Raw genomic sequence first — 27,712 nt, forward strand, 5'->3', positions numbered from 1 at the left:
AACATATACATACACACACATTGGAATGCAAACACCCAAACCAAATATAAGGTAATTGGATAGAGGGATGTTTACATGTGACAGAATTATTTTTGGGATATAGCCACACATGATAGAGAATTTGGTAAAAGAAAGAGTGATTGAATTGGGGAAGTATATTTAGAGGATAAAAATACTCAATATACACATGGCTCATGTGTACATGTGTGTGGATATATTTGTACATATGCATGATAAAGTCCCACAACCATGCAAATACATGGAGGAATGCATACATACATGCAATCTTAGTCAACCATGTGTATAGGGGTCAAGCTCAATAGGTTGAATTGCCACATGAAAACTCCACACATACATTTGTTTCACATATTGAATGCACTTCCAACCACCACATTTATATTACAAGCATATCCCCTATACACATTCCTTAGAAACCCATTCATCATAAGTTGAATACCCCATATGCACATGCCCGTGACACAATTCTATCTATTTACGCCCAATCAAGACCAACACATCTACATTTTGTGCATGCTTAAATATCCATACCCATCCACACCTAAAATACCCATACTACCAAATCTCAATATCCACAAATCTATGTGGCAATCTTTCCTAAATCATAAATCATAATCATATACACACACATGGCATAACACATACTTGGGCATACACATTTAAAAGCTTAAACAAAAGTTAAGACTATTATGGCTAATCTCATTTTACATGTGACACCTAAGGATGTTGCATATAATATGAAAGAGTGAAAGGAAGACATTAATTGCATATCAATCTCTCACATTGTTAACAAAAGACATGCAAACCATACAAAGGTAAGAAATCAATTTGATATTTGTGTATTAAAATGGGGAAACACTAAGGCTTTGTGACATGATGAGTGGTATGGAGTGCCCTTGTTCCCCCTGTCTCATCCATGTTGTAGGTTTTCTTTTCAATGCCACACTACCATGCTAATTTAGTAATTAGTGGATGAAGCGAGATTTGAAAGAATGAAATTACATTAGAGTCTTTAAATCCTTGTTGAAAACATGTATAGAGTAGAACATAACTTGATATATGTGAATATATGCCCTCACTTAAATGTGCCTAATCATGTAAGAAAGTTTAATTTGGACTAAGGGGGGTCATAGATTGCATACATGTATATATTTTAGATGTTACTAGTCCTTAGTTGATAATTTCTTTGAGTATATGTGTGCATGCTTGTCGTTATAGGATATATTATTTTAGATGTAGTCTTGGGACTCAAGCCTACTTCTTCTTTGCCAAACCTATCCAAATTCAAATTAAAGTAAAAAGAGGGATTCAACACATGTACATATGGTATGGGGGAACACGAGTGATGTATAAGAGTTGAGGTAGAGGTAGCATGTGCAAGATGAAGCCATTAGAGAGAGAGAGAGAGAGAGAGAGAGAGAGAGAGAGAGAGAGAGAGAGAGAGAGAGAGAGAGAGAGAGAGAGAGAGAGAGAGAGACTAAAAAAAGAAGAAAGAGAGAGGGATGAAGAGAGAAGAAGAAAAATAACCTTAACTCAAACAACTTCATGGAGATAAAGTCTTTTGGATTTTCTCATTTGCAGGCAAGGCATGATTGGAGCTCATTCTCTACCTCCTAGCAACTTTCTTATATCTCTTGCTCCAATAGTTATTGTTGGTGCTCTTCAATCATCGTCTCTCCTCAGCCTTCTCATTTTGTTTGTTAAACTCTAACAAATAGATTTGAGAGGCAAGATGACCATGGTTAGAGATGGTACTTTTCTCTTAGATGTTAGAACCAAACACCATATCCAAGAAGCAATTCTAGTAGAATTTTTGTTATTGCACGTTGTTTGACTGAGGGTTAAGGGACTTGCTCATTACCTTCTCAAAGTTTTAGTTTCTGTTTTTTGAGATGGGTGTCCAATCAAGCTCAAAGGTGGAACTATGTTCCGCTAGCTTATACACTATGGCCTAGCTTATACCCTGGTGTAAGGGCGAACTCTCACTATCTAAACCTGCTAATCTTGGTAGGTTCCCATTGAGGGATACCATACCATAAGGTCGGGCATCCACTCAAATTGTTAGATCTTAAGAATTGATGGAAAAGAGACAAACATATAAAAGTCAAATAAATTTGCTGAGACTCACTATCTTAAGTGGTAGTGGGTTGGTGTAGCTAAGCTAAGCCTAAGGTCAAGGGCCCCATTCTCACGAGGAGCAATGAAGTCATCTTGTACATTGTAAAAAGCGTCTCCACTTGGCTGGTCACTAAGATGGATGGATGCTCGAAATGGGACCATATATTAAGGTGGTAGTCCATAGTATGGGCAATCCTTGATTACAAGTATCAATGTAAGGCTTGACATCCAATTAATTAATACAAAATTGTCCAATAAATTTGAAAATTTTTGAGAATGGGAAATGTTTTTGGAAGGTTAAGTATAACTTGCTTGCTCTCGGGCAAGGCCCCAAACGATAACAAACAATCTAAGAGGGAAAATGTGACCTTGACGGGAATCCAAGCCGAAGCTTTAAGACGAAAAATTGAGAGAGAGAGAGAGAGAGAGAGAGAGAGAGGAAAAAGGAACCGTTTGTATAAAGGTAAGGGAAAGCGAACTTTTTGAAAAAGGCTCTAAAGGAGAAAAAAAAATTCGAAATGAAATGAAAACATGGAGATCGTTTTATTATCGATTATCTATCGTTCTCACACACAAAAAATATGGACTAAGGTTTAATTCAATAATCTTTTCCTTTCTCTCTCTCTCTCTCTCTCTCTCTCTCTCTCGGTGTCTGTGTGCCTGTGGTTCAACCCTCTCTCTTCTTCGACTCTCTCTGACTGAGTCTCCCGCATCATCCCATCGCCATTGCCCCCGACCTCCCTCCCGCTATCGCCTCCCAAAGATCGGCCCTCCCTCCCTCCCTCCCTCCCTCCCTCCCTCCCTCCCTCCATGGCCCTCCTGCTCCGGATGTCCTGAAACCAACAGCCTCCCTTACCCCGCCTGCTCCCGCAGTGCTGCAGCGCCGCGGCCTCCTCCTTATCTCCCCCTCCTCTGAAGCTGGCCACCACCATGGTCGCCTTGAAGAAGCACCAGCTTCCCCCTTCCAGCCGCTCCGACTCGGACTGGCGCGCGGCCAAGGCGCACAAGACGTTTGCTGGCTTCATCTTCATCTGCAGCAGCTCTTCGATGCCGGATCCGAATCGGAGAATGTTCGGTAAGGACATACATGCCTGTCATATGATTCAGAATTGGGTGTGGGAATTTCAGCTTGCCTCTGCATACGTTGTCCAGGTGGTTTGATCCATCGCATCATATACGGCGATGCCATGCCTTGGTGAAGTCTCACATCTCTGATTCAGTGTGTAATCATCCTTGTTATCGTTGGCATTCAACTCTTACCATTTCTCGACATTCCAACTAAGAGGTTCCTGGTTATGGTGTTAATCCCTGTATTTCAATCTTGTTTCTCTGACTCTGGGCTAAGTCTCTCATCTCTGATTTTGTGTGTAATTGTCCTTATTATTGTCGACATTCAACCCTGCAATCTCCCAACATTTCGACCGTATAGGTTCCTTATGTTATTAATCCTTGCATTTCAATCTTGCTTCTCTGCCTCTGCCACCACTGGCATTTCGGCATTGGATAAATTCCTGTTAATGCTAATCCATTGTCCTCAATCTTTATTCTCCTCTTTCTGCAACACTTGTCCTGTTTCTTACCAAGCAGCATTACGTCTATGTCCTCATGGCATGGTTTATGTTGGCATATGCGTTGGTTTATGGATTATACCTTCCCTAATTATAACAATGGTTTTGTGTGTGAATCTGGATGCTCCAACCGCCCCTCTACTTATTCAACCTTGTCATTGGGTAGACTGTAATTTAGGTCTTTGTGGCTTCTTTCATCATATCCTGTCCGTGTCCGAGTGGGGCTTGCAAACGTAAAATTGTTTCATGATGTCACTCTTTCAATGCCTGGAAATAGAGGTGGTGGAGGGAAGCAGGGAACTGCAACTATAACGACTTCTCAACCAAGTAAGGTTAAATGAGTGGGGAGATCTATTATCTGCAATCAAGACAACTTCTCCATCGACTGACCAATGGTGCATGAGTGGACTGATTGGTCATTTGCAAATGTAGCATAGAACTACACATGGCCGAATAAATGTATCCTTGAATAAGCTCTGATGTGAAACCTCCACTCTTCTCTGTGATTAACTGTAGACTATCTGTATCTCCTCTGAGCTACAGTAGTATATTTGTTTATTGAATGGTTGTTCAATGCCCACAGAGTTAGTCACAGCCATGGTTTTTAGATCTTCTAAATCAATGGGATACATGCTATTTTTAGTGAGATGTAGTATCTGTCTGTTGCCAGGAGATGAATAATTGTTAACTCGTACTACAGGTGACTTTGGGAATCACTTGTCACAGTATCATTATAATCCAGCTGCTGAAATAAACTGTCATATTGCGATGGCTGATATTCTTTGTCTGCTTATTTCTGTATGCAGGACTGCCAGCACATCATGAAGAGTCTGTTCGATGCATCCGTAAAGGGATGCCTCTGTTCTTGTACAATTATACCACCAGGCTCTTGCATGGCATATTTGAGGTCTGTTTATGCATGCAAGCAGTGTATTGTGTGGGTTTGTCTTTCAAGCTGCAAGTATTACTGAGACTCTATTCTCGTCCTTCTCATCAATCTTAAGGCCTTGGTAGTGTTGGCACATCTGTCATTGCCTTGGCAGGCAAAATATAGACTAATGTGAGACTTCTTGCTATTTTGGTTAGGCTGCAAGTGATGGTGGCTTCAACATTGATCCCTATGCTGGAGGCATTGACCCTACTGGTCATGGGAGACACCCTAATGTTTCAAGATACCCTGCACAGGTTTTACTGGTTTATCAAGGATTCTGCTCTGCAGCACATGAAGTTGGAAGTGTTAAATCTTATGATGTAAAATTGTGTGTCAAGATTTCACATTAGTGTGTTGTGTGGATCTGTCAGGTGAGGGTGTGCATACGACATGAAAGACCACCTTTAGAGGAGGAAGCTTATCGAAGAATTTTAAACTATGTTGACGGTCACAAGTTTAATTTAGAACTTACAGTTCGGCAGGTAGTTTTTCTGTATATGCTTAGCTTGTTTATAGTATATCCCAGTAACAATGGTTTATAGTGAGGGTTTGGACTGTTAACTTGTGAAACAAATGAAACAGGTGCAACAACTCCTCCATCTTTTTGGCTTACCTGTTCAATATAAACATGAGCCTGTGGTAGAAAAGACGGGCAACCGGGTTATTCCAGCCCTTCGAATGCAAGATCCAGAGTCTTCAAGATTTGTATTCAGATCTGATTCTGAGTGTCGCAGTGAATTCTCTAGCCAGGGCACATTGACTGCTGAAGATGAACGGCCTGACAAAACCTTCAAAGGAAATGTACTGGCTAAGGACCCTGTTCTGATGCATGTCCAGCTGGGTGACAATGAAAGGATGTTATGTGAGAGATTAAGTCACACTGTCTTGGTTGACAACTGTGAAAATGGTCCTTCTCAGATAGAACTGAATGGAGATGTTCCATACGATCGTGTTTCACCACCAGGATTGCGCATAGTTACCAAAGGTCGGTCTACTGCGGGTACTGGGAATGGATATGGGTTTGTTTGCAAGGGTACTTTGCCGAAAGCAACTCATTGGCCCACATCTGAAGCAGCAAAGGCAGTGAATGATAATGCTATTGCATTGCGACTTCATGATAGCGATCCTGCTGTGAATAGTAACTCAATCACTTGGGTGCAGGCTGATGTCAATAATTCACTAACACCAACTAGGCTAGATGATGTTACTGTGCCATCACTTCAAGTTCAGTCTCAATTTGCAAATGGAGAAAATGTCATTTTTATTCCTGTCCAACGTTTACAGCATCAGCCAAGGGAGATCTCAAGTGCTCACACACAGCCTCAGAAGGTTAATTGGAATGATGCAAGAAAGTTGTCGAAAGCATGGTCTATTCCAAATTTCAGGAAACCTGTCTCAAGTCAAGAAAGATCAAACAAATCTAGGGATATTAGGTACCATAACCAGCAATTGACTGCTGAGGACCAGCAATCAACACCTGTGGAGCCACAACAAATCCAGATTAATCAGGTTTTAGTTCCTATTTGTACTCAGAGTGCAGGATTGCTGCAAGAGCAGCATCATATGAAAGCCATACTATCCCCTCTATTCATGTCTCCAAACAGTGAAGGTATTGCCCTTGCTTTGCCACAAACTAGCATCAGACTGGATGATTCGGAAGAAGGGTATGATTTAGAAAGTAATGCTCAGCTTCTTCCAAATGGTCTGCAACAGCTTCTGCAAAGTGGCCGTTTCCCAATCTTGCTGATGCCATCAATAATACCTAGATTCCATGCAAGCCCGCCGGCTTTAACTGCTGGTTTTATTCAAGGTTTGCATTATGACATTCTTGAATTTGCTCGATTAACCAGGCCCTCCGCTGAGATCCAAAGATATGCAGAGGCTGCTATTGACTGTGTCCGGGGAGGTGTCAAAATGGTGTGGCCAGAAGCTGATATAGAGGTCCGATTCGGACTGTACTTGCTTACTTTAGCTTGTTGAAAAAAACAGTTTTAGGTTCGAACTGGTTGTTACCACTCCTTTCTTCTGCTGCGGTGTATTTGTTCTGTAGTTAACTTAATTGCAGTTCATGTACTTGTTCTAAGGATCTTGCATCTTTTGTGTCCACTAATTGGAATGCCTGTCTAGCTATCTGAACTTAGAAAAGTCTTCTGCTTAGGGGAAAAGACCTGTGTGGTGCATTATCTGAACTTGGCTTCTGACCTGTCTTTTAAGTTTGACCTTAGAATAAAAGGGTTCAGAAGGCTTATCTGCTGTTTTTACTTCTGTGGCGCTTTGGTAGATATTGTGAGTTTGATCATGAATGATCTTGGCATTTTGCACAGGTTTTTGGGTCATTTGCGACAGGCTTATGCTTGCAACATAGTGATGTTGATCTGGCTGTTATTGATGCCCCTCGGGTTTCTTTGTCAGAGAACTTGTCTGTTCCACAATCTTCAGCCATTTTGATTCGGGAACTTGCTTTATCTCTGAGAGCATATGAATGGTGTGAAAGTATTAATCCTTTAGATACTGCATCTGTGCCTGTCTTGAAATGTCGCTGTCGGCCGTTTGCATTGAATGATACTGCTGTCTCAATGCCTTCAATTGCAATTGACATTACGATTGGAAGTATGAGGAATCCATCAACCAGGCTAACAGATGCAAAAGATGAGATTCAAAGGTTAGGTAATTTTATCACTCGACACACAGGTGGCGCTGCTCGAGAATATGTACTCAATAAGATACAGGAGTTGCCTGCTCTTGCTCCATTGGTAGGTTATTACTTGATTCAGCCATATGCAGATTATTTCTGGTTTTTGTTCAGAGTTCATACTTTCTCAAGACACGTTCCACAACCATCCATCATCTCTTCCCACCCCCACAAAACAAAAGGAACTGTTCATCTGAGGCAAAATGTTTTACTATGTTTGGATGAACAGGTTCTGCTGCTGAAATCATACTTACATCACAAACATCTTAGTAATGTTTATTTAGGTGGTCTTGGATCTTTCTCATTGACTTTGCTGCTGGCATTCTATCTGGAGGTAACATAAATTTCAGAAGCTTTTATTGGTCATCTAATCACCTCAAATTCAATACTGGTGTGTTTTAGCAGGGAATGCGATGTTTTCTTTTATGGGGTGTAAATCTCTCTTTTTTTTTTTTTTGATACTTGTATTGTTCTATATTTGTGGTCAGCGAGTCCCAATTCCTCGAGAGGTATTCCGTGACGGTGTTCTAGCCGACCTGCCTATTTCACCTACTTCATCCTCTCCCCTCTCTTGCTCATCTGAATTTACGGATGATTCAGATGTATCAAACTCAAGAAGCAGTTGTGGGGTTTCCAGTTCCAACTCAACCTGTGATGCGGATAGTGAGAGTTTGGGTGAACATTATGTAAGGCGTGCAGCCAATGTAATTGACAGGATGTTGTTAATGTGGAGCTCAGGTGGTTCTCCGTACTTGGGAACATTACTTCTTGGATTTCTTCAAACATTTGGTGTTCAGTTAGACTTATCGTGCGAAAAAATTATTCTGAAGGTACTTTTTCAATTGATGAAAACATTGGAGGTTGAACCTGCCTTTCTATTTATATCTTAGAGAATGAAGGTACTTATACCTTTGCTGATTATTATCTATGATAACTGTGGTTTTTTAAGGGTCTTGATGGAGAACCTGGAGGCTTATTTAAGCGTGATGACCGACATGTGGCATTGTGGATTGATGATCCTTTGCGACCTGGCGTAAATGTTGGAGCAGGGTCATTTGCTATGGTCCGTGTACAGGTGGGCCTCATCAACTGGATACTTGATGATTGCGCTACAAATTAGTCATATGGCTTTTTGTCAATGGTTTTCTGCCTTTGCCAGCTCTATGTCAATGTATAGTACAAATTTTGGCTTGTGTTGGTGCATCTATCTATGGGTTTCTCAAATAAAGAAGAAAGAGGTTTTTGCCAGCTGTTTGTAATTAAAGATGTAATGTGAAGTTATCTCTGTGTTTCCCTGTTGCTTGCCTGTTTTCTTTGCTTCTCATGTTCTTTCAACAAACTCAAAATGTACAACTTTATCTGTAATTTTTTACTTTCTGCATTTGCAATCAGCTTTGTAGTTCTTTTCAGTTTGTTTTAGCAAGCTGCCTTTTGTTGCTTGACTTATCCTTTGTAGCTGCTGTTTGAATTAGAAACTGTTGTCAGATTTTGAAAGGCTTTTTTGGGGCTCTTGTGAAGAGTTTGTTCCTTCCATCTGCTTTCTGAATATGATGTGTAGATTCCCTTTTTTCAAAGGCTAATGTGGAGCTAAAAAGTTGGTGAATTGAGGAGAAGGTTTGTGTCAAATGGTGTGCTTGTGGAAGTAAATCTGGTACAAATGTGGCAATTGATTGGGTGACGGAAAGGGTCCATCTCAATAACTGAATACTACTTTCATAGCCTCTACATTTGTGTCATGAATAATCCAATGGATATATCATATATGGCCTGTTTCATGCCTCTTGATTATGGAAGCACTGTGGAAGAATCTGTATGATAAAAGGCTCAATGCTCAATGAATTATGAAAAGATTAGTTCATCAAAGATGCATTATTGGTGAATATACTCAATATTTAGAATCAGGTACTGACAAAGAAAAGCTACAATGCTGCATATTTTTATCACAAGAACAGACCTAGGTAGTTATTATTGTGCATGTGCCTCAGTTTTCAATGCACTCTTATAACTAGCAACTTATCATTGTAAGATATGCCAAGGGTAAAATCTTTGGATTGGAGAGATCTAATGGTCTGATAGGTCATTTGACATTTGAGGGTAGACTCTAGAGAGTATACGTTGGAGCAGAGTTTCTGAGGTTTCTTGCCCTTGTGTGAACCTTGAAAAGCTTATTTTTTGCCTTCAAAGGCATTTCCATATAGTGCAAGCCGTCATTTCAAATGAATCTCCAATAATGAAGCATGTTGTGAGATTCTGTGGCTGCATTTCGACATTTGCTGTAGGTAGAATCCTTTCAAAGGGACTTAATGAACTAGGTCAAGACTGTCTTTAAGATTAGTCTCTTTTAACAAATGGCTTACGTGCAATATGCTTGTCATGCATTTCAATAACAAATATTTTCAGATTGATCATTCGATCATTCCACACCATTGAATAGTTGATCATCTCCTTGGATCTTTCCATGGGATGTTTAGTTGAGTCACCTTAGATCATTTTGTGGGGACGTGCAAGACAATATTAGTGACGAGTTTCAGCCGAAGGTTGAGGAGTTAGATGAGATTCTAGGTCCAAAACAGATTTTTGGCACACAAGGAAAGGAATGTGGAGGGTAATGTGTCATATTGCTCGAGTGAAATTTCAGAATTATTCACCTATGAATTCAAAGTGGATGGAGGAGGGTGATTTGGTAGATTCGTCCCACATTTTGTAGCTTTACCTTGAGGCAATCTAGGTAGAGATGATTTTGATTGTGGCTCATTCAGGCCTAGGAGAGCACATGTGAAGTATTACATGATGCTTGAGAGGGGTTAGTAGCTTGCTATCTGAATACAAAGAGGCTCAGGCATCTAGAAGGTACTTGGGTTTTATCTTAGATACTCATTTATTTTATTGGCATTGAGACCTCTAAGGTTAGTGTTCTAAACACCCGATTTTTACCATTGTATAAGATTGCTTATTTTGACACTGACTATTGTATTGACAATAATAATTTCAATTACATGTTGGGACATGCTCATGAACATTTATGGATAGAATCTTATGCTAGGAGATGTTTATGGACTACATTTGTTTGAAATATATATTGAGATATGCTTATGGTGAACTTTAGAGCATTAAGTGTACTTGTTGCTGGGATCATTTTGTCGTTGCTCATGTCATTTGTCAAGTGTACCTTATTTGATATATGCCCTTTTGGATTCTACTGAGATGCAATGCAATTGAAGACGATTGCTATGTTTCAAAAAGGAGATATATCCCTAGAATGAGGATTAACTTTAATATTGTCATCTAAATGTGAAGAACTCAAATTGACAAATTAAATCTACATTTTAGCATCCCTAGTTCTTGGTATATGAGAACATTACATTGGAAGTTGGTAGGGAGGGATAAAAAGACAAGACGAGGTCAAGGGCAAGTCCACTCTAGGACCTTGCTGGACCTAGCTCTTGGCATGCGAGAGCGTTGGAATTAGTGAGGAACAAAGGCACAAGATGAGATCAGGTCCAGTCTAGAACCGTGTAGGAATTAGAATGATTTTGACTTCGGGATGAGTTTTTTCATTGTGCAATGTGAAACTTTCATTAATTGAAAATTTGGACCTTACAACTTTAGTTACATTAAAAGTCTCGCCTATGAGCAGCCCACTTATGATAGACAACTCTAGTAAGCAGCTCACTTATGGAAGCAACCCATGTGGACGAGCTTTTGGATGAAGTTTTTGGAAGAATAGATCAACATGAATGCATGGTGATCGACTTGTGCATGTTGTTTGCACCTCTCTATTGTGAGGTTTGATTGATTGGATCAATCTATTGTTGGTCTCTCTCTCTCTCTCTCTCTCTCTCTCTTTAAGGTGTGTTCTCATCACAAACACTTTGGGTAAAGTTACTGCGAAGAAAGTGTGAAATTCATAATTTTGTTGTTTGAAAATCTTGGGAATGTTAGGGTCTAGGGATATGTCATGCCATATAGAATCTCAGTGGATGGTTGATTCAATCAAGCTTGCCCTCAATTGGTGACATATTGAATACATCGTTGCTATCTTCTTGTGGAGTTTCGTGCTAAGCATCCAACCATATGCTAGGTAAGGTGTCGCTATCATAATGCTTTAGCTTTGGAAGAAACTTTTCATAACATTTTATTGTCACAAGGACGTGAAATTTTAAGATGCTTTAATCTTGTTGATAACATTTGATTAAGTTAGTAATCAAATGTGCAAGGTTGTTTAGTATGTGATGCACATGGTAGTTACTTCATGGTAACGGGTCAAGCACCCCAAGGATATAGTGGGTGTCAAAGGCAAAAGTTGTGATAAGTTATGCCAACTAGGCTTTGGGGGTCAATTTTGACCCTAGGATAGTTATTTGGCCAATAAGTATCAGTGGTAACACTTGGAACTAGCATTAATTAATTAATTAATGCGAGTCTAAGGGTCAATAGAGGTTGAGGACCACTCCAGGTTGCAAATGGCATAGCCAATTTAATTATGGATGAGCGCATTTTATTTCGGACAAGGTTAGAAGGCTTGAAATTAATTTTCAAGATTATTTAATTCTGAAAATTAATTAAATGGTTGGATAATGTTGAAGAATGGGGTTAGAAGGCTGCCAATGGCAAAAATGCTCATGCAAACTGAGAAAACATTTTTGGGGGCTGGGTCTCAGCCATTCAGTTAGTTTATAGCCTGGGAGAGAGAGAGAGGGAGTTGTTGGTCCATTTTCTAATCAGAGAACAACAATTTGTTGACAACCATTTGGGGGCCTCAACAGGTAGGGGATAGTAGGAGAGACCTTATAAGGGTGGCAACAACATTGTTGATTAGATGACAGCATTTTGGAGTTGCCAAGCTAGTAGATGACTGCATTAAATGCAGGTTGGAGCTGGCAATAGGCGGATTTTGGGGTTTTCTCGCGAAGAAAACTAGATTTCTCTCTCATCTTGGCTTTCTCTCACCTTTTCGAGTAATTTCTCAAAAGATTTCAGTATTTCTCAGCCATTTGAAGCAGATCCCAGCTATATTTGGTGGATAGCGAGAGGATTTCTACTATAAACCCTAAATTTTTCCAGTCGTGCCAATAGAAGAAGGCATCATACATTGAATTCAGCACCTGAAATTTGTGTAATTGTCAAGGAATTTAGATGCCAGCACCATTCATTGTAAATTGGGGCATCATTTGGTCAGTTTGTGGTTCCAATTGTGCAAGTCTTGGGTGAAAAGTCAAGGGGGGGTGAAAAGTCGAGGGGCAAATGACCCAAATTGCTTGCTGATTGTTATTACAGCAAGGGGCTTTTGGAAAAGCAAAGGAGATTGTGGAATCTCGGCTTGTACTTAGGAATCAAAGTTAAAGAAATACCGAAAGGGGTGCCAGTTTTGGGGCCAATAGGGTGTCCAATGTCCAAGATTATTAAGGTAATTTATGTTTATTTGTTGATTGCTGTAATTAAATGCTTAATCAGGGAATTACCACTCTCTCCAAGAAGAAAGGTTGGTTTTATTTATCTAGTAAGAGCCATGAATGATAGTTGGTGGTTCCATCATGTTGTGCTTGTCATCCAAGCTAACATTGGGTAGTTCAAAGTAGTGACTTGAATGCATTCAACATTCGGAGCTGAATATATAGAAGGAAGGTATCAACCATAGAAATGAGGACTTTGAGAAAGTTGGCCATTGAAAAGCTGGTATCGAAGATGGATGTATCGAATATTAATTTAAGGCTCTCTTATGCCTGTAGTTGCCAGGAGTTTCGGAGATGAGAAATGAAAACACATTTTGGAGTTGTGAAATAAAGTTTCAATCTTAAGCCGAAATGATGAAATGGGGACCCAAAACTTATGTCAAATTTTAGGGTCATTTTTATACTACATGTATGTATACATATATGAAGATGAAATAGAATTTGCAACTTTAACCTTTACATAAAAAATTACTGAATTCCCAAATGTGATATGCTATAGTGATCTAACGAATCCACACTACTAAAGGCTACAATTTCAACTTCGTACATCATATGCAAAAGTAAGCTTTAGCCTTGAGCGCATGTTTGAACTTCTACATAGAACTACTTGATATAAAAGACTCAATGATAAGTAATAGGCTGCATGCATGTGTCATGATGTCTATATAAACTTGGAAAAGAGAGTTTGAGACTCGAGTTAAGACTAAAGACTCATGAGAGTAGATTTTAATAGCCAACCAGGATACATTAGGAGTCGTGTGTGTCATTTATGGTCATCTCTTGCTTGTGAGCCTTAATGTGAGTTAGATGAGGACATTTGAAGCTTAGATAGTGTATTTGTTCGTCATTTCATTTGTCCTTGACATTTTAGGTGGAGGTCCACCACATTTTTTCCCCTTTTTTGGGCAATCATTTAATGCCTAGGGTAGGGTGGATTTTATTTGATTGACATGCAACATTTTATTGTAGTGCAGTTGCCATTTTAGGCATTTTTTATTGGTCCAAGCTACATTAAATGCAAGTCAGCCAGCTGCAGCACTTTTGCCTATTTATAGGTTGCATGCTCCATCATTTAGTGAGTGCATCATCTTCTATGTGAGTCCTCATGTCTTGCCTTCGTCTGGTGCCCAGAGATGCTTCGAGCTGAGCGTTGGGGCTCTTTGTTGCAGCCTTGTAATTCCATATTTTGTTAGTTTTGTTCCTTCGTTCTATTGCGTTTTTCCAGTCTCCTTCTCTTTTCACTCCATGTTCACTTTCCTTTCTGTTGTGCACTTTCACAAGTTAATCGTGTTTGTCATGGATGAAATGAATCATGATCAACTACAAAGTACTTCCAAAATGTAGGCCTAGTGTCTAGAGACATCATCACTTTGCATTGTTTATTATCTCACGTGATGCATGAGTCTCATAGGTTTCCTCTTTCTAGCTACTATTAGTGATACGACCACTATTAGTAGACGAAAAGGGGATATCATCATGACTAGGGTGAGAAACCAATGGAGCTGTTGCAAATGTAGAGGTACTAGTGCAGAGACAGAAGCAAATACATGTTGGTTTTGAGCTGCTCATGCTTGATAATAAGTGATAGTTGGGCAATGGGGGACATTGGCAAAAGTTGTGACAAGTTATGTTGGACAAGTGCTTGTGGGTGCTTGGTGATAGTTTTGGTTCAGAGGACTAAATTGGCCTTGGGAAATGACTTGTGGTGTCATTTCGGCAAGCCAAAATTAATGCTAGATTATGGCTAATGAAAGCTATAGCAACTTTCAAGTTCAAAGGGCTTAGCACATTAAATGTGGATGGGTAGAGGCAAGTTAATGGGTAGGGATGAGAATAATTAAATTCCAGCGATTAATTGATTGTTGGAAATTAAAGTATTGAGTCTTGCATCAGAAGTTGTGCCACTTGGCAGTTACGGGGAGAACTTGCCATGCAAGCTGGTTTGGGGTTGGCTGAGGTTGGAGGAAGCTCATGTTGCTGTTGATGCTTGTTGCTAGGGAGATTTCCAACCATCAGGAAGAGCATTTTCTGCTGATGACTGCTCCTGAAGACCTCCAGGCTGTAGCATCTACGACAGTAGGTGACAGCCACTTTGGGGGGAGAAAATCTGCTGGTAACAAAATTTTTTGCTGCTAGAAATCATGTGACAGCAGATTTGGGGCTTTTTCTAATGACAAACCAGACAAATTTCTCTCTCCTTAGTATCTCTCTCTCTCTCTCTCTCTCTCTCTCTCTCTCTCTCTCTCAAATTTTCAGCCATTCTAGCAATCCCCAACAGATTGAAGGTGGGCATCAATGCATTTGCAGTCAAAACCCTAATTTTTTGTAGAAATTAGGGTTTCTTAGCCACCTTGGAAATGTGCCCATTATTTGAAGGCTTAGTGATCGAAGTAGTAGCTGCAGTTGAAGAAATTATAGTTGATCTGAAGCATGGTAATCACGAAATGTGTTTCAATGGCACTGAAACACAAAATGTTTGAAATGCTTGAAGCGTTTCAATGAGAAACACGAAATGCCCTGAGACTGAAACAACATTTTTAAATGGGAAAGAATAATTTTTTTTTGCTTTTTTGAGAGTTTTTAGGCACTCTACATATAGGATAGACATCATTTGTTGACACGAAAGGATTTGTCTCGTATAGATATGTAAGTTGCAATTGATTGTTTATAAGGAAAACTATCTCATATATATTATTCAACCGTTTCACTTGGTGTTTTGCTTGGGACTTGCCGGGTGAAATGCAACATTTTAAGGGTGAAACGTTTCGTGGTTACCTTGATCTGAAGGGGGTTGCACATTCACATTTGTATTGACCCGCATGCAAGTGTTCTTGATCCAATTTGTGCCCGAACTATGTTAGAATCAAGGGGAAAATTGGATCCCAATGCTGCTTGTATCACCCCAAAGTATTGGCATTTTTAGAGAGATCAGCCTACATCTCAGTATACTATAGGTTCAAAGCAATACAAGTTAAAGAAATACAAGAGTGGAAGAGGGTGCCCGTTGATGGAGAGTCTGAATCCGCAAAACAGGGTAGCTAAGTGGCTGGGCAGCCCTTCTATTTATAAATGTGGATTCCGCCAAAGTTGGGGTGTTTGTTTATGCGACACAATAACTTTTTAGCGTTTTGAGTTTCAAGACTAAAATGAGGTAATTAAGGTTTACACTAAAATGCACCTCTTTTAGCTTAACAACTACCACTTGCAGTAGGATGTCAACTCTCTTGCTGGATTTCTTTATTGTCTCACATGCACCACAAGGCATTGGCACCTCCTTTGGTCTAGACTTACAAAAACCGCATTCCACTTACACGGGCAAGTTAAATACATGTGATGAACTGTAGGCAAAAAAGAAACACGAACTGATTTAGATTGATTTCTCCCTCCCCTACAAATGTTTGTCCTGAAATGTATTTCCTTGTTTGGGAAACGCTTGTTTTGGAGGTCCAAAACATTGTTGTGGGCAACTATGCCTATGCAGATGCATATGTGACTATGCTTCCGAAAACTGGGCTATTACAGATAGGTTTGTAATGAGAAGTTACTTTTGATGCAAATTGTCTACCAACTTTGTAAGGCTGAGATATGTATAGCCACCTAACTGCCAACGCACAAAAGGCCTGGAAAAGCTTGCCATATGAGATAGCAAGTACCTGCAGACAGTATCCCAAACCTTTGATGAACCAATCTTGACATTCTAAACCTATTTCTTGCAACATTGAGAAGGAGAATCTGAAAACAGCAATTTGAGTGCCAGTGTCAGCATGGGCGTAGACATGATCATGCTGGTGGTCCACTTCAAATAGCCCTGGATGCTTTCTTTCTTTGAATCACTTGATAGAAAAGGCTTCTCACAAGCATCTTTGTAAGAAAGAAATATCTCAATTTGTGAGATTTTGTGTCCCTCAGTATGGAGGCACAATAAGAGACTCGAAGTACGATTAAAAGAAGTTGCTTTAATTGATTGCTTTTAGGCTTTTTTTTTGATAACTTGTGTTGTTCATGACACATTTAACTTTTGGAGGTTATTTTCAAATTGACCTGTACTTATGTGACAATTCTTCCGAGTCTTTGATAAGTGTCCAACCTTTGATGCATGTTTCAGGCTGCCTTTAAGGAAATGCTGCAAGTTTTACTCAAGCAACAAGTGGTGGATCCACCACTTCAGTGCAATGACATAGAGTGCCAAGATCTACTTGCAATGATCCATCTTAGTCATTTGAGTCAGCTACTCATGGGTGTTGATGATTATTGATGCTTCTACTATTTAACTGCTGAACACCATCCAATTTAAGTGTGATCGGCAAAGTTCAGAGGTGGTAAGAGGGCGGACAGCTTGGCTTGATTATTGGCAAGGTAATGTTGCAGTCTGTTGTGTTCTATGTATAGAAGAGACTGGCGAGAATTGGATTGTTCAAATCTTTAATCTTGTATCAAAACTGAACTGCTGTACATAGCCTCACCTGGACTATGACTTTGACAGATTTGTGGTGATTGGTTGCAGCTGCATCAACCTGACAATGTCTCACAAGCTCAGGAATTTGGGGATATTTACTTGTGTTATGAATGGTTGAAGTGCAACACAAGGTCCTGAATAAGAGCATGATAAGCTAGGTCAGTGGAAATTATTGAGAAGTGCCCCCCCAAAAAAGGCTAGTGAAATGGGTGGGGGTGGATGGAAATAAAGCTAAGGATTGGACTAGCTGTTGATACTTCTCTCAGCCTGTTAAAGAAAAGCTGCTTCTGAACCAAAAGGATTCACAAGGGAAAGCAAAAGGTATGGTGCAACCAGCTGATTGATAATGAAAAGGAGTTTTGAGGGGGGCAATGCAAGCTACATGCCACTGTTAGTCTACCTTATGTGATGAAATTTGTACCATGTGGGTCTATAAATGTACTTTTCTTCTCACTTCATTATTTTGAGTTGTTGGATGACCTTAGCAAAAGGTCTGATCGAGAATGCTATCAATAAAATTATTTGTAGACTCTAAATGATGACTTTACTATTTTGCTTTTGATCAACTGGAGCTTCCCTGCTGCTGGCTTATGAGATGCAATTCAGAAGATTGAAAGTTGTTGTTTGCAAAGGTGCTTCATTATAAAAAAACTAGTTTGACCCTTGGAATGAATAATTTGAAGAATATATTAATACAGTCGTGTAAGACAGTGAAGATTTATTAGCTTGTGGCTATTTAATTAAGTCTGATTGTAGACTGGATCGACCTGTCTTTGAAGTAACGATGTTCTCAAATGCCAAGGAGCCTTGAAGTCGAATGTTTCCTGTGATAATTTAACAACTGATAAATTTACAACTGGACTGATTATTGCAGATTATGTGGAACTGCTGTTTTATTCCCAAATAGAAGATACAGATGAGAAATGGAGCGGTTTCTAGTCAAATCTTTTTTCCTGTGAAAAAGGTGTGGCTAATTATATTACTCAGAAGAAAATACAATGCAGTATAAATGCTAAATAGTTTGGTTGGAGCTGGGGGCAAATTGAATCATGTACATCTATGGGAGGCCTTGGTCTCTTAAAGATGGTGTGAGAGGGGTGGGGGGAAGAAGCATGTAGGAGTGTAGCACCACTGGCGTTTCTTGTCCTGTAGGTGAAAAACAGCAATGGCAACCCTAAGAGTGAATAAATTGCTATCAAAACTTTTGTCGATGCCAAGAATCCCTTAAGTTGCTCCTATTGGCCCTTGAGAGGGAACAATGGATGACCAAAGCCCTGCCAAAGTGGCATACACTGAGAGGCTTTCACTGTTGAATGCCAACTAGTAATGGGCTTTTGAGATGTGCCACCTTGTGAGGCTGCCAATAATCTCCTACACCTTAGATGGCGATGTACACTCCAATTCTTGGCAGCTGGATAGAGCCTCTAGGCCAACTTGTGGGGGCCTTTGAGATGTGCCCCCTTGTGAGGCTGCCAATAATCTCCCACACCTTAGATTGTGATGTTGTACACCAATTCTTGGCAATTGGATACAAGTTGGCCTCGATGATGGGGATGGTATTGTGCATCTTTGCCTTGTAGAATAGGTGATGACCTTGATTGATAGTGTTGAGCCCTTGAACCAATAGCTTGTGTAAAAGAGCTGAGCTTTGGTGTTTCGGATTGATAATCCCGAAGTCTCCCTTACAAGCAATGTTTGATGATGGTTTGCCAAGCCACCTTATCATGGGATTTTCTAGACCCATTTGAAGAGGATCAGATTGAACTATGTAATTGAGCAACACAAGATGGAGAGAAACACTAGCAAGAAGCTATATACTAGGTCATTGTCAACATGACTTAAATTAGTACTAAAGCATGGCTTTCTAATGAGAGGCGAGGTGCTCTAGTAGGTTTGCTTTTGCTGGATAGAATTTGACATGTACAAATTGCTTGGATGTAGTGCTATTGTCAGAAGTGGTGCAGCAATGGAAGCGTAAACATAAACTATAATAAACTGTTGAAATACAAGACAAGAGAAAGGGAAAGAAAGAACACAATATAGATGAGAACTTAGATGTATGCTTGGTTGTGTGGGCATCAACACCGGCTTCTCTCTCCAGGGAACTCCAGGTGGTGAATTGACCAACTGAGGAGGAGCCCATAATAGATAGGCACAAATAATGCTCAATACGACCATAAAATGACAAAAAATGCATAAATAACCTAAATAATGTGCCCAAGCCTCTGCAGCTCAGACTCACACGAGCTGACATTTGCTAACACCCTCTCTTATATCATGGGTGATCTGATGCAATACAATGGTACAATGAGAATGAATCATAAACCATACAACATAGAACCACCAAGTAGAACCATGGATATCCAAGCAGTGGGAGATCAAGCCACCATCAAGGTGCCTCGGAGAGAACCTGATGTTGATGTCGATCATGCTAGCTATGGAAAATAGAGAAGATCATAGTAGCTCTTAATGTCTGTCAACAATGCTACTAATGTAGCACATGTGACCATCCTGTCACTAATGCCACAACACATAAATGACCATGGATCCCCTCCTTTGGCCAAATTGCTAGTGTCCCTTCATGTGAGCTCCAGACGAAAGCCATCCGCTCTCTGTCAAAGAACCATCCCATCATGAACTTGGATGCCAATTCTAGCACCAGGATCTGTACCTGCCAGACTTCGGTCAATGCGTCAGGGACGTCCCTCTTTGGATCCTGTGCATCTGTATAGAAATATAGATGAGGCGCGGCTGCCCCATCTCACCACCCTCTCACACACTCTCTCTAGCACTGGAGAGTCGTGAGGGATGATCTCATCACCACCACTAGAAAGCAACTGAGGAAGGGGCCACCAAGCCCTTTCCACGACCCAAAGAAGAGGACCCCTTCCGCGCCTTGGACTTCGCCTTGGCCGGAGGATCTGAGTCGGAATCTGAGGCAAATGATGACTCATCGGAGGAGTCCACATCCCGCTTCATCTTCTGCTCCTTTTTCTTTTTGGAAGCCGCTAACTCTTTGCAATCCTTTCGCAAGTGGCCCTTTTTGCCACAGTGATAACACTGGGCTTTCGACGACTTCATCTTCAAACCCCTCTTTGAAGCTACAAGAGCCTCACTTGAACCTACATAATGTGATGGAAGCCACCCTTGTAGTTGCAAAGTCTTCTCATGCTCAAGTAGCATTGATGACATATGAAGAAAACTGACAGGAGTCGTAGATGTTTGTGCCCGTAAAGCATTCGCCACTCCATCAAACTCCCAAGGAAGCTTGTAGAGTACCGTACCAACAAGATGTGCCTCTGATAGGGTAGGTTGCATAGTGCGAAGCTAGTCCTAGATTTGGGTAACTCGAAGTAGGAATGATTGGATCATATCTTTGGTTTCAAACTTCAGTTGTTGGAGCTGGCCATAGAGAGTAACGGCCCTCATGGTGAAGGAGCCTCGTACCTCAACTGCAACTTCGACCATATGTTTGAAGTTGTCATGTAGGAGATGACCATCGATAGGACTTCTTTGGAAATACACCGAAGTAAAGCCAAATAAGCACATGCATCATATCCCATGTAAGCACTACTTCCTCATGGTTGTCTTCATCAAAATTAGTTGGAATAGACGAAGACTGTTGGCGTGCAAGAGCTCTGCCAACCACGTACCATCACCGCTTCTAGATAAACCAAGCCGTCATCATTGCACTCCACATGTAATAATCAAATCCATGGAGCTTGTCATCAGTGGATGTGCATGAAGGAGCCATTTGTAGAGGATTTAGAAGAGAAGTAGAGGAGAAGATATATGGAGAGGGAACACAGCCAAAACACGAGCATAGACTGCAAAAAACAAGAGTTCACATATAGTATAACCCAAAATCTGACCAAAAGAAGATTAAAGCTGATGCAAAAAGTTAAAAAATCAATCAAAAACTGCCAAAAACAATAAAAACGACATGAAGGTACATTCGCCTAGCTAGGAAGGAGACAGGAACACCAAAACACAGGCTGAGTATTGCCACAAATAGGCTGAAAATTGTTGCAGTAGCCTAAAAATTGAGAACGCAAGCAACAAAGGGGCTGTAGATAGGAGACGATGGCAAATTTGTAGAAAATGTAGGTAAAACAGGTCACTTGTATAGAGTAGCAGTCACCTAATCAGCAAGGGTGAAAACAGTCTTGAAATCAACAAGAAAACACAGTAGGAGCACAAATCCTGAAATCTGATACCATGTCAGAAGTGGTGCAACAATGGAAGCGTAAAGATAAGCTGTAATAAACTGCTGAAACACAAGACAAAAGAGAAGGGAAAAGAAAGAACACAATACAGATGAGAACTCAAATGTATGCTCGGGAAATGGAATCCATATATCGGGCACGAGATTGTTGTATACAACAGTGAGTCATTGGCTGCGTGGGCATCGACACCAGCTCCTCTCTCCACAGAACTCCAGGTGGTGAAGTGACCAATTGAGGAGAAGCCTAGAATGAATAGGCACAAATAATGCCATAAAATATGTCAGGTCGACCAGCAATAAATGCCCAATATGACCATAAACTGACACAATAAAAAATGCCTAAATACCCTAAATAATGTGCCCAAGCCTCTACAGCTCAGACTCATATGAGTTGACATATCAGCTACTTTCAGCTACTATCGAGTCCCAGTTGGAGCCCAAGGTGTTTGATTATTTGGTCTAAGACCCAAGTGAACTCCTCGACAATATTGGAGTTGAGATTTATTTGATGAACTGACTAACTTTAGCCAATTGATTTTTACGCCTTTAATAACACAGAACAGCTCTAGTGCATCTCTCTCTTTCCTACATTAGCTCATCATGCTCCACATGCAAGGCAGTACTATTCGCATTCTGAGTCCAACAATTCCGAATTTGTGCTAGTAGCTTGAGATAGTAAGATCTCTCAACTCGTTTAACTCTCTCATAAAGTAAATAGGACATCCACTTTGCAAAGACTATGAAGAGGAGGAGCTACCTAACAACCACATGTGAAGATATGCTAGGTTTTGCACTCAGGAAACACATGTATGACCAATACTAAAACACAAAGACTCAGACAGAGACAAGTAAAACTCAAACCCTAAATACAAAACACAAAAAACTCAAACATAGAGAGAAGAAACTTTGAAGTGAATGAATGTTGTAACTGAACATAAGAGTGTACAGAATGCTCAAGGGTAGAGAAATGCAATGTTGGAGAGTGATGTCCACGGAAGATGGATCCCAAGTGTAGTAACCATTACTCAGAGATGACAAAGCGTTGAATAATGAAGGGTAGCAAGTTGGTCACCAAAACACAACGTCGGAAGTTGAACTCTGGTAAACATAGTAGTGTATAATCAGAGGAAGGTTGAAAACTGATTACTTGAGGTAGAGAATTGTCATGCGATAATAAAAGAGGTGTTTATTGATGTAGATAGCCTGTTGGATAACAAAAACACACATATAGTAGTCGCTCGATGGGAGAGAAAACAATAGCATGTCGCCTAGAACTAGATGTTGAAAACGTAGGTTGATCAGGTGCTATGATGAAGCAATAAACAGAGACCTCTAAACAACAAAGCAATGGCAAAAAACAGGCCTCCTAGGGTTGAATAGTGATGGGTTGCAGTCGCTGATGGTTGGATAGCAGATGGCAGGTGGTTGATGGTTGAAATCTGCATGGTAAGAGTGACAAACGTGCACAAAAGGATGAGGTTGAATGGTGGGTAGCCTACCTATTTATAGATATTGATGAGTATCCCAAAAAAGTAGGGTTTTGGGGGACCACTAAAACTCTCTCGAATTGCGCATCAAATTTGTGTTTTTCATCAACTGTGTTTTGGGACTATTTAAAAATGCTAATAAGCTAGAAAGCGGGGCTTTGGTCAAAACCCCCTCTCAGGCCCAAAACTGAGCCTAAAAGGGAAGGTCAGCAATGTTTACTCCAAGGCACCCACACCAAAGCAGCCAGGGTATCAGAAAATGGTGCATGTCGGTTGCCCAGTTGCCTACCAAGACTAGAGGTGATGGTTATCTTTCTAAGGGAGTCCAAGTAGTCACCCTAGAGAAAACATGGCGCTGGACAAAGGGTTCTTGAGTGGCCTACCAAGCCCTACAAAGGTGGATGAAACCACATTGAACTTTTTTTTGTTTGATGGAAAGGTCAGCAATGTTTACTCCAAGGCACCCATGCCAAAGCAGCCAGGGTATCAGAAAAGGGTGCATGTCAGTTGCCCAGTTGCCTACCAAGAATAGAGGTGATGGTTATCTTCCTAAGGGAGTCCAAGTAGTCACCCTAGAGAAAACATGGCACTGGACAAAGGGTGCTTGAGTGGCCTACCAAGCCCTACAAAGGTGGATGAAACCACATTGAAATTTTTTTGTTTGATGGAAAGTTAATTTTAGGGGGGGTGACAATCGATTAATAGTGACCTAGAAGATAGGAGCAGGGATGATACACCCAATACATCACAAAATAGTACAAGTATACCCAACCACTCGAGATGTCAATGATAAGGAAAAGGTGATGGAGTATCATGTGAAGAAGGATGGTGGTATAATCTGCTAGGGGAAAACAAATTAGGATCCATCTAGTGGTGCTCTATGCAATGGGATGCATAGTATGCTACATGCTGAAGAATGCTTATGCAACAGGTGCCACTTGGGCAGCGTCCCTCATGGAGAAATTATTCACTTGTCCAAGCACCCTAGTACAAAGATAATGAAATCATGCAAAGCATAGGGGAAGATACAACTGGGGGGGGGGGGGGAGGCCAATGTCGAAGACAAGTGCTGAAACTTGTAGAATACTAAGAAGTCCCTCTTAATCTGGATGTCGATGTTGAAGAAGGAAGAGGAGTTTGAGGATGTTGGCCTTTGTTGGTGTCGAGAACCATGTGAATGAAAATGATGAAGCATTCTTATTGGAAGGACAAGGATAGAAGACATTGCCATGATAACATCATGAGAGATGCTATACGATCCGCAGTGGGAGGAAAAGCCTCCATGTTGGTAGAAGAGCAAAACTCCAAGTAGATGGAACTATAAAAGGAACAATGCACAACTCCTATCTTCACCTTAGGAAGGACTGGTGCAAGCCTATATGTAAGCCCTGCATTGAAATTCAAAACCCTATAAAATATATCAAAATCTGCAAGCACAGAGGTGAATAGTAAGATGCTCCAAAAAGCGAAATTGAATAAAAGAAAGAAAAGCAAAGTACAACATGATGAGTATGTAAGTATGTAGTGGAAGCCTAAAAAAGTAAAAGGCTAGGTGTGTGGCCACCATCGCGTATGACAAGGTGGGGAAAGGGTCCTAGAAGGTGCAATGGATGCATAAAGTGCAATAGGCGAGTCACTAGCAGACCAATCAGCTAATCCTTTTCAGGTGTAATGAAGGAGATAGGTTGCTGGGATTGTCCATGCGCTACATATCTAGTAGCTGCTAGAGCAGATGGAGGAGATGGTGTAGCAATGGGAGGCATAGCCCCATTGGATTGGCTAACTGGAGTGGAGGTAGTCGCAACAATTTGTGGTGGTTTTCTAGGAGGAAGACCTCAGGTCTTGCTATGACACTTCTTGTCCACATGACTGACCTCTGACAGTGTGTACACAACTTATTTTTCTTAAGAATTTGTTGCTAAAGGGGTCATGTTTCTTTGGTTCTATTAGAGGAAGGGGAGTCACCCTTATTTTGGCTTGCCTTTGCATCTTGCGAGTTTTTGCCACTATTGGTTTTCCCTCTCAAAGAAGAGGCAACTGATCCTTGTATCTTTGAATGGATGTGTACGGAGGACTTATTGTGGACTTGATCGTGTAGCCTCACATAATCCAAGAACTAGCACTCAAACTCATAGAAGGTTGGCAATCTAGGTAGTGAGTAAATGTGCTAGAAAAATGGAGGTATTTTTTGGGCAACTTGTTTAAGAAGACCATGACATGATCATCATCTGACTTCGAGGAGCCAATAGTGGTAAACTCAGCACGTGAACTCCGATATTTAGCCAACTTGACTTTCAGAGCATCCCCTTCCATAATGGAAAACCCGCGAAGCTCAAAATCAAGATTGATACGTTGAGTGCAATCTCGAGCCACATAGTGGCCAATGAGATGATTGCAATGCTCAGATGCCAGGGGAAAATGCTGTAGTTGAGTGGAACTCACGAAGCAACCCCTACATTAACTCAACAGTGGTTGTGGCATTGTAGGATCTCCATTGAGACGGATGTGATTAGGGTGAGCTTATCAAGGGTCTACGGTAGCAGAGGCTCGCGGTACCAACGACAAGGTCCCAAAGTCCGTGAGATTCAAGCACTTGTTACATGAAGTTCGATCAAGTGGTGAAATTCGACCCGTTAAAATGTATCTTATTCGTGAAGGCATGCTTGGTCATTGCAATGGGAGTGGTAGTGCTAGGAGATGGAGGTGTGAGTGCCTACCATACATGTGAGAAGTTTGCATAGTAGATCCAAATGTAGGCAAGGGTGGACTAAAAATAGTCATGGTAATTGCTTGTGGAGCCCAAGGTGGAGGGATAGGGACACGGGGTGCAGATGATGAAAATCCTTGCGTAGGAATGACACAAGGGATGTGTGATGATAGTTCATAAGCAAAGGATGGATATCCTTGCATCTAAAAGGTTGTGTGGGGGGTTTGTGAGTGTTTGAGGGTAGTGAGGGGTTGCCCATCACAGATATTTGAGGGTAGTGAGGGGGGTGCTCATCATAGTTATCCGAGAGTGAAAGGATATGATAAAGTGGGGGTACGTGGAAGGTATAGTGTTATAGGGTGGCATTCCCACTAATGATGTACCAAGAGGTGGAGCGAATGTAGGGTAGGTAGATGGTGGAATGGAGAAAGATAAAGTGATAAGAGTGGAGATGAAAGATCCAAACCCTAGTATGCTTTGAGTGGAAATGGAATGTAATGCCAGGTTTTGGAATGAAGATGTTAGTAGATTAGAATGTGAAGAAGATAGTGGAGGGATGTGAGGGAGTTGAGAAGTGTGGTTTACTTGCTCAAATGAAATTGATGGTAAAGATATACTTGATGAAGGGTATATGCTTCGAGAGCCTCCTCTATTAAAGTTAACATACTGAAAAATCATCCAAATCTTGCACAACAAAAGAAGAAATAGGAGAGGGTCTTGGCTCATATGACTCAAAAGGGTTATACAAAAGTGACATAAGGCTTGGTTGAGATAAAGGAGATGAATCGCATATGCGCTGAATGTCGTGGTCCCTCCAAGTTCTGAGAGGTGGCAAGTCTCACCAATCTATCCAAATGGAGTAGTAGCATTCGTTGAAGGAGTGTAAACTGAACTGTACGTGATGTGCAAGTGCTCCTCAAACTCTTCATCTGTAAGATGAGCAAAAAGAGAAAAAGATAGTAAAGGTGAAAGTGTGTCTACCTCCTCCTTGAGACCATAATGCCTTCTTAGAGCCTCCAATGATTGAGAAGCTTGATAGGGCATCATAGGATCCTTAGGAGAAGGCATCCAAGACATTATGAGTCAGAATTGAGTCGCGCGTGAGTCTCCCACAAAGACTAGCCCCCACAATCATTGCAGGATACTATCCCTAACACAAAATACAAAATGCAAAATGCAAATCGCAAAAACTCAAAACTCAAACATAGAGACAAACATAGAGAGAAGAAACTTTGAAGTGAATGAATGCTGTAAATGAATGTAAGAGTGTATAGAATGCCCAAGGGTAGAGCAATGTAGTGTTAGAGAGTGACGTCCAACCTACATACAAGCTACTTGGCAACTGCTTAGAGCAAAAGATCTCTTGAAAGACCTACAATAAGGGACCCTTCATGTCCTCCTAGAAAGGTAAAAGGAATGTCTTAGAGAGCCTATCCTCTCTTCGACACTTCTGCCTATCTTGTAACTAGAAGCACATAACAACTTACTTTGAAGGGTGTGAGAAGTGAGCGCCTCATTTCTTGTGCCACCAGAGATGGGATGATATCCCACACTTGCCCTTTGGATTGGAGCACCCAAGTCAAGAGCATCTCTTGCTAAAAAGTTGTTTGTATCAAAGGCTAACACCATCACCTCCTAAAAGTAAGACCTAACTCCCTTGTACTCATCTTGTGGGTTGCGAATTTGGTCCCTTGAAGTGCTAGGCCATTACACTTTGAAGAATGTATGGAACATAGTGTCACCCTCTTATGCTTAGAAGGCTACTGAGCTATGGAAAGAAAAAATTAGTCCTCTCCTTGAGGCTCACTAACATGGCTTGCTTTGCAACTTCTAGGTTTAAGGATCTAATCTCTTATGGAGTCTTGTAGCAACCTTTGAAAGGTTGTGAAAGTCATGTCTCAAAGTTTTCTCCTCTTGATTGTGTTGCCTCAGATGGAGAGCCTCCTCTTGGAAAATCTAGCTAGACTCTTTTAGGATGTATGCCATGTCCTCTACAATCCCTATGTCTTAGAACTAGTATCTATCCCCAAGTATCTAAATCAATGTGTGCACCTCTA

General features: G+C 40.8%; 1 protein-coding gene across 3 annotated transcripts; it reads left to right on the plus strand.

Annotated features, from left to right (window-relative positions):
• The first annotated feature begins 2,781 nt into the window (after nt 1-2,781).
• Nucleotides 2,782-17,897, plus strand: LOC148021259 (uncharacterized). Of its 3 annotated transcripts, XM_087699121.1 has the most exons (11): nt 2,783-3,211; nt 4,511-4,611; nt 4,791-4,889; nt 5,007-5,117; nt 5,218-6,576; nt 6,960-7,388; nt 7,557-7,661; nt 7,816-8,157; nt 8,277-8,402; nt 16,886-17,136; nt 17,264-17,896. In XM_087699121.1, the coding sequence occupies exons 1-10, from the start codon at nt 3,067-3,069 to the stop codon at nt 17,033-17,035; spliced, it is 2,967 nt and encodes a 988-aa protein (XP_087555247.1). In that variant the 5' UTR covers nt 2,783-3,066; the 3' UTR covers nt 17,036-17,136; nt 17,264-17,896. The 3 variants fall into 3 exon arrangements, with proteins under 3 accessions (XP_087555245.1, XP_087555246.1, XP_087555247.1); XM_087699119.1 differs by having other exon boundaries at nt 2,782-3,211; nt 6,960-7,661; nt 17,264-17,897; XM_087699120.1 differs by having other exon boundaries at nt 2,782-3,211; nt 6,960-7,661; nt 17,285-17,897.
• The last annotated feature ends 9,815 nt before the right edge of the window (nt 17,898-27,712 follow it).

The sequence above is a fragment of the Lygodium microphyllum genome, chromosome 18, assembly GCF_053477565.2.
Source record: "Lygodium microphyllum isolate KBCC chromosome 18, Lygodium_microphyllum_v1.1.10, whole genome shotgun sequence".
Taxonomy (NCBI): domain Eukaryota; kingdom Viridiplantae; phylum Streptophyta; class Polypodiopsida; order Schizaeales; family Lygodiaceae; genus Lygodium; species Lygodium microphyllum.